A 13,185-nucleotide genomic window follows, 5' to 3' on the forward strand; every position below is an offset into this window, starting at 1 on the left:
TCTGCTTTACTGAGTGTTCGCGAAGCGTAGGCTATCGGTTTTTCATTTCCATCGATTTCATGGAAGAGCACCGCCCCCAATCCGTATGCAGACGCGTCTGCTACAAGGCCTCTTGACTTCTCCGGATTGTAGAAGGTTAGGACACTGTCACTCGTCAACCAACGCTTGCTCCTCTGGAAACACTCTTCAGCGTCTTTGGGCCACTGCCGAGTTCCCTTCAGTAAGTGATATAGGGGTTTCAGCTGTGTGGACATATTGGGGATGAACTTGGAGTAAAAAGATAGCATGCCAAGGTACGCTCTTAGTTCCGATTCATTCCTTGGAGCTGGCGCATTCCTAACAGCTTCAACCTTTTCCGTGCACGGCTTAATTCCACTTGCGCTAATAATATGCCCCAGATAGGCGACAGAGTCTTTGAAAAACATTTCTCTTGCTTGAGCCGAACGCCATGCTCCCGAAACCGAGCAAGGACTGCTTCAACGCGTTGGAAACATTCTATTTTCGACGCTCTCGTGATGAGGACATCATCGAGATAGCAGGCAACGCCCTTCACGCCTTTTAATACTTGATCCATCACCGACTGGAATATGGCTGGGGCACTGGAAATTCCGTATGGCATGCGGAGGCACTGAAATAAGCCGATGTGCGTGTTAAGCGTCAACAGTTTTTGAGAGTCAGGGTGAACTTCTATTTGTTGGTACGCAGTGGTCAGGTCTAATACCGTGAAGACGTTGCCTTGCGCAATTACTGCAAAGATGTCTTCGACTAAGGGTAATGTATAATGCTCCGTCATTATGCAAGAATTTAAGGTAATTTTGAAGTCTCCACACAGCCTCACCTTCTTGTCTGCCTTGGGGACGACGACCACTGGTGTAGCCCAGTCGCTTTGTGCCACGGGAACCAGGACCCCGTTCCGTTCGAGCTGTCGAATTTCTTCTTCGACTGCTGTCCGCAGGGAAAAGGGAACTGGTCGAGCCTTGCAGAAAACTGGTCTGGCGTCTTCCTTTAGGACCAGCTGTGCCTTGTGTCCCCTTATTAGTCCTACCTCCGTAGAAAAGACACCGCTATACTTGCGTAGCAGCTCCTCCACCATTCCGTCTGTCTGCACCGTGAATACGCTCTTCCAGTCAATCTTCAGTTCTGCAAGCCAGTCATGTCCAAGTAGCGACGGCTTCCTTCCAGGTACAACACAGGCAACGTCTTGCGTTGTTCTCGGTAGACCACAGGCACTTCCGCTTGCCCTACAATTTCCAGTGGTGCGCCTCCGTACGTTCTAAGTTGCAGACCTGTTTTGACTGGTGGCTGTGAACAAGACAGGGACGAAAAGACGCTCTCGCTAATAATCGAGACAGCGGCTCCTGTGTCGATCTGCACCTCCACCAGCGTGCCTGCTATGTGCACTTGCACTCGGTAAGGTCGAATCATCGGTCCACGTTGCTGAACGTGAAAAACTTGTAACTCTTCCACTTCTTCGTCGTTGTCGTTGAATGCATTAACCGCTTCTCGTTTTTTTTTCTTGCACGCCCGAGCCAGATGACCGGTCATTTTCCAATAACAACACCTTGCCTTTCCATATGGACAGTCTCCCGCATCGTGTTGCTCCGCACATCGGTAACAAGAGTTACCGGCTGCAAGGCCCGCCGAAGTCCTCGCCTTTTGTCTTTGTTGACCCTTCTGAATGACGTGGACGTCTTCATCGAGAAAAGTCTTGTCAGAGGCTGGGCGGAAGCCTTTGGGTTCTTTCGCAGCCAGTTCCGCGCTTCTAGCTAGGTCATACGCAGTTTCGAAGCTTAGCTCCTTTTGATTCAGAAGGCTGGCTTGAATCGAAGCGTCGCTGAGGCCAGCCACGAACCTGTCTCGAAGAGCATCATTCAGAAACGGCCGAAACTCGCATCTTGCTGCCATATGGCGTAGTTCCACGGCAAATGCAGAAATTGTCTCACCTTCCATCTGGTAGCGGCGATTAAACTTGAACCTTTCGGCGATAACTTTGCTTCCCGGAGAGTAGTGTTCCCTCAGAACTGCGACGATTTCATTGAATGATTTGTCTTCAGGCTTCGCTGGTAGCAACAGGTCCTTCAGCGTTTTGTAGGGGCGTTTACCAATGGCCGTTATAAAGGCAGACTTCTTCAGGCTGTCATCCTTGTTTTGGGTCACTTTCCAGTAGTGGTCAAATCTTTCAACATAAGACATGAAATCTTCTTCGCCATCATCGACGAAAGGCTCGAACTCCAAGAACTTCGCCATTCTTCTTGTCCTGCGCAATCTCGGCCTAAGTTTCCGATCCCAACTTCGTCGCCACTTGTTGTAGCATGCATACAGACGCTACTCAGATAACAGGAATAGGAATGGCTTTATTCCCAAACGCGCGCTGTTTATCTAGGTACGAACAGGGGCGTGGCCGTGACGTCATTCTGTCACAACAGTTTTAAACGAGACGGGATCCACTTCAATTACAGGCTGGCACGAGAAGTGAGCTGGCGACCTGGTGGTCACGCTATTGCTTCTTTAGGGGGCCCGCGAGCGCTCAGGAGGCCAGAGTAGGTAGTAATGAAGAAGGTCCCCTAGGCGAACCTCAGAAGAGCATCGCCGTCGATAACAGAAATAGAAATAGAGCTCGGCATGTAGTAGGCTACATAAACATGCAGGGCGGCAGAAGAAAGGAAAAGTGGGCAGGGATTGAAGAGCAGTTACATAGAGAACAAACAGGGCTGTATGCGGTTACAGAAACGCACCTTAGAGACTCAGAAGAGCCGCCAGTTATTGAGAATTATGTTAGGAAGAATGCAACAGAACTAAGTCGGAAAGAAAGGGAGGGGGAGTCGGAATGCTCATCCATCAGGGAGCCAAATGGAAAAGAGTAAATGCAAAATGTCAAGAGCATCTTTGGTTATCAAGTACAATGAGTGGGAAAAAAAACTTGGCTGGGCGTTACGTATTCGTGGACCGGAAATAATTGCACAGAGAAGAATAAAGAGTTAGTGAAATGCATAATCGCTGATATCAAGGGTTTCGGGAATGGTGCTGAAATTGGCCTAGTAGTGACATGAATGCCCACATACAGGATTTAGATGGCTATGCCGAAAACAACGGGAAGTCAATGCTAGACCTTTGTGAGCAACATAACCTCGTTTTCGTGAACACAGGGCCTAAGTGTGAAGGGCAGATCACGTGGGAAGTGGGAAACCGGCAATCGACCATTGATTACTGTCTGATGACAGAAGGAATTCATGATAAGTTGAGAGAAATGGTCATTCATCAGGAAGGGTATAGCAGCATAGGGAGTGACCATAAACGCATCATTTTGAAAATGTGATATGTAATTGGGAAAGAGAGCAAGGAACGCAAAATGGCCAGTCCAAATTTGAACGCTGAACAAATAACAAATATAGTCACTAGAGTCGAGGAATAACTTGGCAAATAGCGAAGTAAAGAGTGGGAATATCGTTAGCTTCTAAGTGTAATAACGACAGAAATACGGAAAGAGAAACAACATGTTCGTTGGAAAGGAAGAAAGAAACCGAAAAGCTGGTGGAACAGGGAGATATTAGAAGCGATCGCCGACTGACAGAAAGCATCTCGAGAGCACAGGCAGGCAAAGAAGGCGCAGTTGCCGCAGGATGAAGTAACCAGCAAATGGGAAATATACCGGTAGAAAAAGTCTATGGTTCAAATACTGGTGCGAGCAAAATTAAAAAGTGAAAGTGAACGTTGGTTGTCAGAAATACGTGAGAAAAAGGAGGCCGCACCTAGAATATTCTGGAATAACATAAAATTATTAGGCAGGAAGTCAACAACAATACAACAACATATCCTAGACGAAGATGAAAACAGACTGGAAGGAGAGGCAGCAATAAATTACATCCAAAAAGTCACAGCCGAATCTTTCCAAGGCAAGGACGAGGTTGTATTTGAAGAAAAAAAGAGCATGAAAGAGACCCAAGTGGAAAAGGAGCTGGTGCTGACAAATTTAGACTGGAAGAAAGCGGAAGAGAAAATTCTTAAGCGCACAGCCGCAGGGCTAAACGAGGTTCCCGTTAGGCTGATAAATGAACTGGGACCAAAAAGTAAGGAAGCTCTGGTGAAAGCAGTGGAAAAAACTTTAAAAGATAGGCGAATACCAGAAAGTTGGCGACAAAGTAGAATGAATTTAATTTATAAAGGTAAGGGGGAGAAAGATAGAATTCATTCGTATAGACCGTTGACCATTACATCAGTAATATACAGGGCAGCAATGCAGGAAATCAAATTAAAGCTTCAAGCATGGGCAGAGAATAATGGCATTTGGGAGAACTTCAGAATGGCTTCAGAATAGGCAGGCGGTTAGATGATAACTTATTTGTTCTTACTCAGTGTATTGAAATATCAAAAGTAGAAAGCAGACCGTTATATGTGGCCTTTTTAGACATTACAGGAGCCTATGGCAACATAAACCGCAACATCTTGTGGGATATTCTGGAAGGGGGAAGGCTTAGGTGACGATTGTCTACAGCTTTTGAGAGAGATTAATCTAGAAAATACCGTTTGCGTTGAACGGGAAGAGATGGGGAGCGAGAAGAAAGTTCGTATCAGCAAGGGACTGAGGCAGGAGTGCCCTTTATCCCCGCTGCTGTTTATGATGTACATGGTGAGGATGGAGAGGGCGCTATAGAAGGAAGTAATATCGGGTTTAATCTCTCATGCAAACAGGCGGGTACAGTAATAGAGCAGGAGCTCCCAGGTTTATTTTATGCAGACGGCATTGTGTCGCTAGCTAACTAGCAAAGTGATTCGCAACGTCTGGCTAATATCTGTGGGCAGGAAGGCAACAATTTAGGTTTAAAATTTAGTGGTAGAAAATCAGGTGATGGTATAAAATGAAAACAGCGAAACAACAGTGGAGATACAGGGCAGAAAATACCTCGGGTAACAGAATATAAATATCTTGGTATATGGATAAACGAAGGCAATAGATATATGGAAACACCGGAAAAAAATAACAGTGAAGGGGAACAGAAATGCAGCCATAATGAAGCACAGAGCGCTATGGGGATACAATAGGTACAAGGTCCTCCGAGGTATGTGGAAAGGTGTAATGGTTCCGGTATCGTATGCGTCTGAGCAAGTCGACACACACAGTGGTTGGGCATCGAGAAAACTGCCCGTCTCTTTATTGTGGTTACTTTTATATCTTCGTGTAAGAGGGTGCCGCATGCGCAGAAGTGATTAGGGGAAAGAAGGATGCGCTGCTATCGGCTCGTCTGCTTCCGTGGTAGCCAAGTATGATACAGCTCCTTTCCCTTAACGAAAATAAAAGAAGGACTTTATGACTACAAAGCAAGAAAAAAAAGATGCTAGGAGACTTGACGGAAATTCGCTTTGTATTGCAGCCGTCGAGGCTTGTTGCGCTGACGGGTCGACCTGCGGGGCTCTGCTTTCGATGCCTCCACTTTGGGGAAGACCTGTATGTTGGCTTGCGGATGACCAGTTAACCCGGGTGCACTTTAGCCTTTTTCTAGAGGCTCCTGTCTTTCGTTTCGTAAGCTACTATTTTCAGCGTTGCTGTTGTCATCTTCGTCTACCCTGCGGTATTTTTCCCGCGTTTGAAGCAGGTGTTGTCTGTTCCACCTTAGAAGCCTTCCATCCTCTGTCTCCACGATGTGGGACCGGGGAGCCGCTTCTTGAAGCACTCTTGCCTTACGTGACCAGTTGTCGTCCAGTATGCGTACCGTGTCTCCTTGCTGCAAAGGGTGCAGCGTTTTGCCCGTGGCCTGCTGTCGATGCTTGACTATTGGGCATCCCAGCTCTGTGCTGTATTCCGGAACGTTGGTGCGCAGGCGCCGTTCCTGTAACAGTTGGGCAGGTGAATGGCCATCCTCTAGTACAGACACACGATAAGACAAGAGTCCTAACCAAAAATCGTCGCAAGATTCTGTGGTCTTTTTCATAATGCGCTTAACTATCTGTACTCCCTTTTCAGCAAGTCCATTTGATCTGGGAAATCGCAGGCTTGATGTAATGTGCTCAAAATCATATCGCCTTGCGAAGTCGGCAAACTCTTTGGATGCAAATTGAGGCCCATTATCTGTAAGTACTTGCACAGGGATCCCGTAGCGCGCGAATATCGCGAATGTTTTTTGTACCACCTCATGGGCCGTCATTGTGGATAACTTTTCCACTTCAGGAAAATTGGAGTGCGCATCGAACACTACTAGATGCTCTTCCCCGGCGAAATGGAATATGTCGATGCCTACTCTGTACCACGGCATACTAGGTGTCGGGCGCAAAATAAGGGGCTTGGACTGCTGCTTGTACGCATACTTTTGGCATGCGTTGCACGAACGAATCATTGATTCAATGCTGCTGTCTAGTCCAGGCCGAAAAATAAGAGCGCGCGCGCTCTTGCCTTGCACTTATTCATACCCAGATGACCTGCGTGTACCTTTGTTAGCATTTCGCTCCTCGTGGACTTGGGTATAACAATTTTGCATCCTTTCCGTAGTATCCCGTCAATGACAGATAGCTCAGCCGTAAACGGACGTAATTCCCCTTGAACCGTTGTTACACGCGACAGTTGATGCATTACAGCTCTCAGATAGGGATCCGATAGTGTCTCGTCCTGAAGGGGACGTTTTGTCGATGGGGTTACCATGTGCGAGACAAGACGAACTGCACGAACCTCGATGTCCTCCATTGCTTCCGGGTTTGGTAAAAGGGAGGGCGCACGGGAGAGCATGTCAGCCAGGAGCAGGTCCTTTCCAGGAACGAACTGCAAGTCAAAATTGTATTTTAGAAGGCGAACAAAGAAACGCTGTAGCCGGGGTGGCATTTCTCCGATGTATTTTTTAGCGATGGCCAACAACGGTCGGTGGTCCGTCTCTATGAGGATCTTGCGGCCATAAGTAAACTGGTGAAATTTTTCGCGGGCGAACACTATGCCAAGCGTTTCTTTGTCGATTTGCGAATATCGCGTTTCGCTATCAGTTAAGCGCAAGATATAGACGACCGCACGCCAAGTTTCATGCTAGACGCCAGCGCTCGTTTCTCCCCTGGCGGAACGATTTCATCTCCAACGGGTGTAGGTTTCCGCCGCCGCTTCCCTCAGCGGTCGCGCCCGCGTTCAGTTCGCGCTGCGCGCGAAACGTCTCTTGTTTGCGACGGCGCCTCTTCGGATGACCGGAAATTGTTATTGTGTTGTTAACTGTCACGACAGCAATGTAAACACGAAAGGGTTGATGCCACCAGTGAAATTCTGCCGATTCACAAGAAAATGGTACGAAATAAGCAGACGACACACATGGATTACTGCGGTGCGCCGAGCGAAGTAAACAACTAGAAAACGAAGCGAGCTCGTTCATTGATCCCTCCTGAGTTTATGACGGTTTTTATATGTAATTCACATGAATTTAATAATTACTCGGTACATAATCCTTTTATTCATATAAAAACTTTAAGTTGCTCGACGAGCGCTTGTCCTGTCTTCTTTCTCGTGTTTCGTTTATGTGTGCGCTGCCCAAGAATGGAAACCACTTCTGTTGTATGCGCTAGCAGTGGCCGAAGTTCACGCATGCCGAGAAATTGAATATGTGCACGATGCATTGAGCATGACCAGAGTTCATTCCCGCTTCACCACTGCACCGATCGATCGAGTTGCTGGACGATACACGCCCGCGTCTTGGTCGCGCCGGCATTGCTGAAGCAGGAATGATTACTAATACTTTCAACTTCCGTCTCTTGAGCACTGTTAAAAAATGGCCAAGCTGTCTACACTGCTGCTTCTATTCCACATTGTAGGGGACGCCCTAGTTGAAGTTGTGTTCGCATGTCGTACTTGTGCTATGCAGCGATATATTTTTGAGAGCAGCATTCCGGGCAAGTTGGTAATCCATTACTTAAATGATATTGCGCGACAAAAAACGACACGGACGTGAGAGACGACACACCAAGCGCTTGGTGTGTCGACGACATGCGCTTGGTGTGTCGTCTCTCACGTCCGTGTCGTTTTTTGTCGCGCAATATCATTTAAGTCATCGATATATTTTGTTTATTTCCGCACAGTGTCGATGGAAGACCGTTGTCGCCATCAGAGACAACACGGATTTGTAGCAAACATATTGTGAGAAACTTCAAAAATGACTTTAGCTCGTATGTGCCGTATGTATGTGCCGCATCGTATGTGCTGACGATTTTTCCGGCGGTACATACGATGTCGTTTCCAATCACCTGCTCAGCGTCACTTACATGGTTAAGCAGACGCTGCCCTTTCGCCGCATTGCCGCCATAAAAATAATCGTCAAGCGTACCGATCTTCTTAAAGGCAAATAGAAGCGTGTACAGTCTGTTTCACACTTAGGGGAAAACTCGGAACGTATTGCATCGCGATGCGGCAAGCAATGGAGTCGTGCGGTGGCAGCAGCTCGAGCAGGCGCAGACGCTCGAGGGGCGGAGTCGTGATCTGCGTCGTCTGCTACGGCGGCGCGCGCTGGCCGCATTGTCGGGAAGCGTGCTACTGTCAGGGGCAGTGCACGTATATTTCTTCACTGTGTGTGCTACCGTAATAAGCAGCGACAAGACGCACTAAGATGTGCGCGCAACGTGTTCAGTCTTTGTTTGACTCGAAAGGAAAACAAAGCACTCAACAATGACAACTATGGGAGTCGAACACGATGAAACAAACGGATACGATTAAATGAATGTTTTAGGTTCAGACAATGAGCTGGAAATGATTTTTCTCGACAATCATTCGCTACACCAGACAGACTCTGCCCGCCGGCGGGGAATTGGACACGTCACGCACGGAACTTCAGTTAGTATCTCGTCATGTCCCCAGCGGCAACGATGACAGCGCTCATCCTGGAAGGCAGTGAAGTGCAGAATGACTTGATCAGGGATGTGTTCATTCGCAGCACGTCTCAGTCGCTGACGATGGTGGATCGAAGCCTATCCTCGGGCGACTGATAGAGGGGATGGTGTGCCAGCGATACTTTCAACGAGCCCCAGACATATTAAATGATGTTGGCGCCCGGGGATTGAGGCGGCCACTCCAAGAGAGTGACTGTGCGCTCTTCTAGCAGTTGTTGCACCACACGAGCAGTGTGGATCGGCGACCTATCGCGTTAGAATATATAGTCGCCTTCCAGAAACGGGCCGTCAAGAATGCATGGAATCAGTACGTCGTCTATGACTGCCCTGCAGCGATGAACTTACCTTTGAGGCATATCAGTTGGCGTCGCACAACGCATAGTAAAGAATACCGGCTCATTTCACGCCGTAACGATGAGATCGGCGCCCTGCAACTGATAGTAGAACGTTTAGCGACAATGCGGCCAGCGCGCGCCGTCGTTGCAGACGACGCCGTTCAAGATCCCGCCCCTTGAGCACCTGCGCGAGCTGCTGCCGCCGCTTGACTCAAGCGCTCGCCGCATCGCGATGCAAAGCGCTCCGAGTTTTCCCCTAAATGTGAAACAGACTGTACACCGCCCTTCACGCGCACACACGTAGGCACACTCCGCGCGCGGCGCGAAACGTGCCCAAACACGCGCAGTGCAGGAGGCAATCAAGGCAGCGCGAACGAGAGATGGGAGAGGGGTACCACCCGCTAATAGAATTTTGCTTCGCATGCGGCGCTTTCAACGCCGGCGCAGCAGCGCCGCTCTCGGTGCCGTTCTTGTCTATACTCCGGCGTAACGCGCGCGCGCGGCCACGCGCGGCGCGGTTAAGCGACGTCGGTGAAATGCGAGCACTCTGCAGTCCGGCGTCACGGCGTGGCCGGCGTGCGCCGGTGCGCTTGGCGAACTCAACGCCGCCGGCGCGGACATAGAGCGTGTTCTATTCCACGCGGCTGCCGCTAGACCAGAATGCACTGCGCGCTGCAGCGGCCGCGAGCAGAGGCTGAATGGCGGCCTGCGGTGCGCGTACTGACAGTGCGGCTGTGGTTTTTTCAACATCCGTGTGTGATGACAGCGCGAGTGATGACGCCTGCTTGAAGCGATTCGCAACCATCCATGTGTATACGATGTGAAACGCATGGAATACCGCGACACAGAGCGGAAGAACAACGCGTGCGAAGCTATACGAAAGCAGTGTGGTCTCGCCACAGGTAAGCTGCATTTCGCAGCTCCTGTACTAGCTGGTGATAATCGCCGAGTTGAGGGCGCTTGTCGAATAGCTCTCGTATGTACATGGTTCGCTTCCATTTTTGACGTAGCCGATGTACTACCAATATGAGTGCGATGTTCTGGCTGTCAGGCACGGCGGCCGCATTTCGATGGGGGCGAAATGCGAAAAACACCCCTGTGCTCAGATTTAGGTGCACGTTAAAGAACCCCAGGTGGTCGAAATTTCTGTAGTCCTCCACTACGGCGTGCCTCATGATCAGTAGTGGTTTTGGCACGGAAAACCCTATAATTTTGTTTCTGGCTGTCGGGACTAGTTAACGCCATGCCGCAAGAGTTTTCGTTTTAGGCGCACAAACAGCGCGCGGAAAGAGAAAAAGCGCGCGTGCTACCCGAACGGCGCGGGTATATGCAAGACGCGCATGCGCCATGGAAACAGCTATTCGTCGCGGCCGTGAAGTTGCCCTCCCGGACGCACAGATGGCGCCAGCCTCGAGCTGCGCGCGCACGCCGAACTGTAGAAGAAGCAAATTTCTTGCACGCCTGGCGTCGCTAGCGCAGCGTATCCGACTTCGCCTGCCGCGGCCGGGCGCGCCGCGAACGCCGGACTATATCTTGGTCTTTAGCGTTCGCGAGGCGTACATCACTGGGCGCCATTCGTTCTGGTGTTTTTGCAATAGCGACGCGCCAATGCCGATGGCTGACGCGTCTGCGGAGATCTTTGTTTCTTTAGTTTCAGCAAAAAATGCCAGGAGCGGCGGCGATGTTAATGCCTCGCAGATGTCTTGCCACTCGCGCCGATGGGCTGTAGTCCACTCAAAAACCGTATCGTCCTTGACGAGGCTTCGCAGCAACGCCGTTTTATCGCTTAAGCTGGGTACATACTTTCGGAAATAGTAGACGACACCCATCATTCTTCTCACGGCATTTTTGTCTTCCGGCGCGGACATGGCTCGGATGCCTTCAATCAACTCGGGGCTTGGGCGCACGCCGCCTTCATTGATTATGCCACCTAGAAAAGTTATCTCCTTCATACCAAACGCACATTTTTCAGGATTAAACATGAGTCCTGCTTTTTCTGCCTTTTCTAGCGCGGCATGCAAACGTTGGTCATGCTGGGTTTTGTCAGCACCCCAAATGAGGACGTCGTCGACGTAAACGCGTACTTTTAGGATACTTTCAAAGATCTCAGTCAGTGTCTTGTGAAAGACCTCACTGGCAGACGAAATGCCGAACGGTAGCCTTAGGAACAGATAGCGCCCGAAGGGAGTGGCGAACGTGCAGACGCGCGATGTAGGTTCATCAAGGGGTATCTGATGAAAACCAGAGTTGGCATCCAGTCTCGAAAAAATTCGAGCATCTGAAAGCTCACTTTCTATATCTTCACGGGTAGGCATCGGGTAGTGCTCACGTATTATATGTTTGTTTACTTCTCTAGGGTCCATGCATACTCGGAGAGCACCATTCTTTTTTCTTACCACAACCAGAGGACTTACCCATTCGGTGGGTTCTTCTACTTTGACAATGATGGACGCCTTCTCCATGCGTGCCAGCTCGTCACGTAATGGTTGCTTCAGTGCCAAAGGTACTTTCCGAGCAGTTTGTACGACTGGAACCGCGTCTGGTCGCAGAACCATCTTGTACGTTCTTTGTACGCAGCCCATTCCATGAAAAAGATGTGCAAATTGTGTTTCTGGCCCTGCTTTTCCACTTCGCCTGACTGAGTCGATGTTTGCTGGGACAATGCCGAACTCGATGTATGTGCTCAATCCAATGATCGCTTGGCGTCCTTTCTTGACGATAAAGAAGGCAGTATCTCTCGTGGTACTGTTCAGGCAGAAGGCAGTAACAATAAAGAGACAGGCAGTTTTCTCTCGTGGTACCGTTCATCTCTAGTGCTTTAGTGGCGACACCGAGATGCTTGATCTCGGAGCCGTTGTAGGCAGTCAGCACTGCTGCGCTCTTGCGCAACGTGTTCATTTTCGAGATGCGCTGAAAAATGCTAAGCGGAATCAAGTTGGCTTGGGAACCAGTATCGACTTTCAGTTCTATCTCGTGACCACAGACCTCGCCACGCACTGTCCAGTCTTTCCCTGGTTTTGTGCTTACGCCACAGATGGTGACGTCAAGGACATCAAAGCTGTCTTCACCATCTTCCTGAATGCCGTGAACTTGCGGGTTCTTGCAGCCCGATGAAAAGTGATTCTTCTTTTTACATGCGTAGCAAGTTTTTCCGTAGGCTGGACATTGCCGTGGCGCGTGCACTCGACCACAGAGCTTGCACCGGCCTTTTTGTTCTTTGCCGCGTTCATTTCCGCGAGTGGAGTCTACTTGCACGCGCTCGTTGGCCCATGCAGCATTTTGTTGTGCCGCCGCTTCAGCTGCTTTGCATATGTTCTCGGCTTTTTGTAGTGTCAAGGTTTTGTCCCGCAACATTTTCTCTCGGACAGTCTTGTTATTTGTCCCGAATACAATCTGGTTCCTAATCAGAGACTCTTCAAAGGTCCCAAAATTACAAAGTTTGGCTTGCGTCCTCAGGTCACGTACAAACCGCTCGAATCACTCTCCCTCATCTTGGACTCGCATACGGAACAAATTGCGTTCGTAAACCTCGTTCCTTTGCTCAATAAAGTATGCGTCAAACTTCCGCACCAGTGTCTCGTAGTCATCCTTGAGCTCACCTTCGGCGAATGTGAAGTTGCTATAGACCTCAAGCGCTTCTTCACCCGCGGCGCTCAGGAGGATGGCCGCCTTGACCGCTTCTGTCTTGGGATGGTCTGTCGAGGTGGCCGTCAGGAATGGGTCCTGTCTTTGCTTGAAGAGTTCCCAGTTCCATCTGACATTGCCGGTCAGCTGTAGTGGGCAGGGCAGTTTTAAGGCGTCCATGGCTTGCTTCCTGCCGTGCGGCTGCGGGCACTTCTGACACCATGTATCGTGTGCGTCTGAGCAAGTCGACACACACAGTGGTTGGGCATCGAGAAAACTGCCTGTCTCTTTATTGTGGTTACTTCTATATCTTCGTGTGAGAGGGTGCCGCATGCGCAGAAGTGGTTAGGGGAAAGAAGGATGCGCTGCTATCAGCTCGTCTGCT

The 13,185-nt window shown here is 49.6% G+C and overlaps 1 protein-coding gene and 1 long non-coding RNA gene across 2 annotated transcripts in view; both read right to left on the minus strand.

The window, feature by feature from the left end:
- Nucleotides 1-1,134: 1,134 nt before the first annotated feature.
- On the minus strand, nucleotides 1,135-2,602 carry LOC140219507 (uncharacterized). The gene has a single exon (XM_072289337.1). The coding sequence runs from the start codon at nucleotides 2,245-2,247 to the stop codon at nucleotides 1,135-1,137; it is 1,113 nt and encodes a 370-aa protein (XP_072145438.1). The 5' UTR covers nucleotides 2,248-2,602.
- Nucleotides 2,603-5,280: 2,678 nt separating this feature from the next.
- LOC129386011 (uncharacterized) overlaps nucleotides 5,281-13,185 on the minus strand; it is an 86,758-nt gene continuing 78,853 nt past the window's right edge. Inside the window, exons 2-3 of the long non-coding RNA XR_011895603.1 lie at nucleotides 6,659-6,748; nucleotides 5,281-5,825 (exon numbers count right to left, since the gene is read on the minus strand). This is a non-coding gene — a long non-coding RNA (uncharacterized lncRNA). The remainder of the gene's footprint in view (nucleotides 5,826-6,658; nucleotides 6,749-13,185) is intronic.

This window comes from Dermacentor andersoni, chromosome 7 (assembly GCF_023375885.2).
Source record: "Dermacentor andersoni chromosome 7, qqDerAnde1_hic_scaffold, whole genome shotgun sequence".
Taxonomy (NCBI): Eukaryota; Metazoa; Arthropoda; class Arachnida; order Ixodida; family Ixodidae; genus Dermacentor; species Dermacentor andersoni.

Bases quoted from the DNA above. Each gene is read 5' to 3' on its own strand.
- LOC140219507 (XM_072289337.1), bottom strand. From the start codon at position 2,247: ATGGCGAAGTTCTTGGAGTTCGAGCCTTTCGTCGATGATGGCGAAGAA.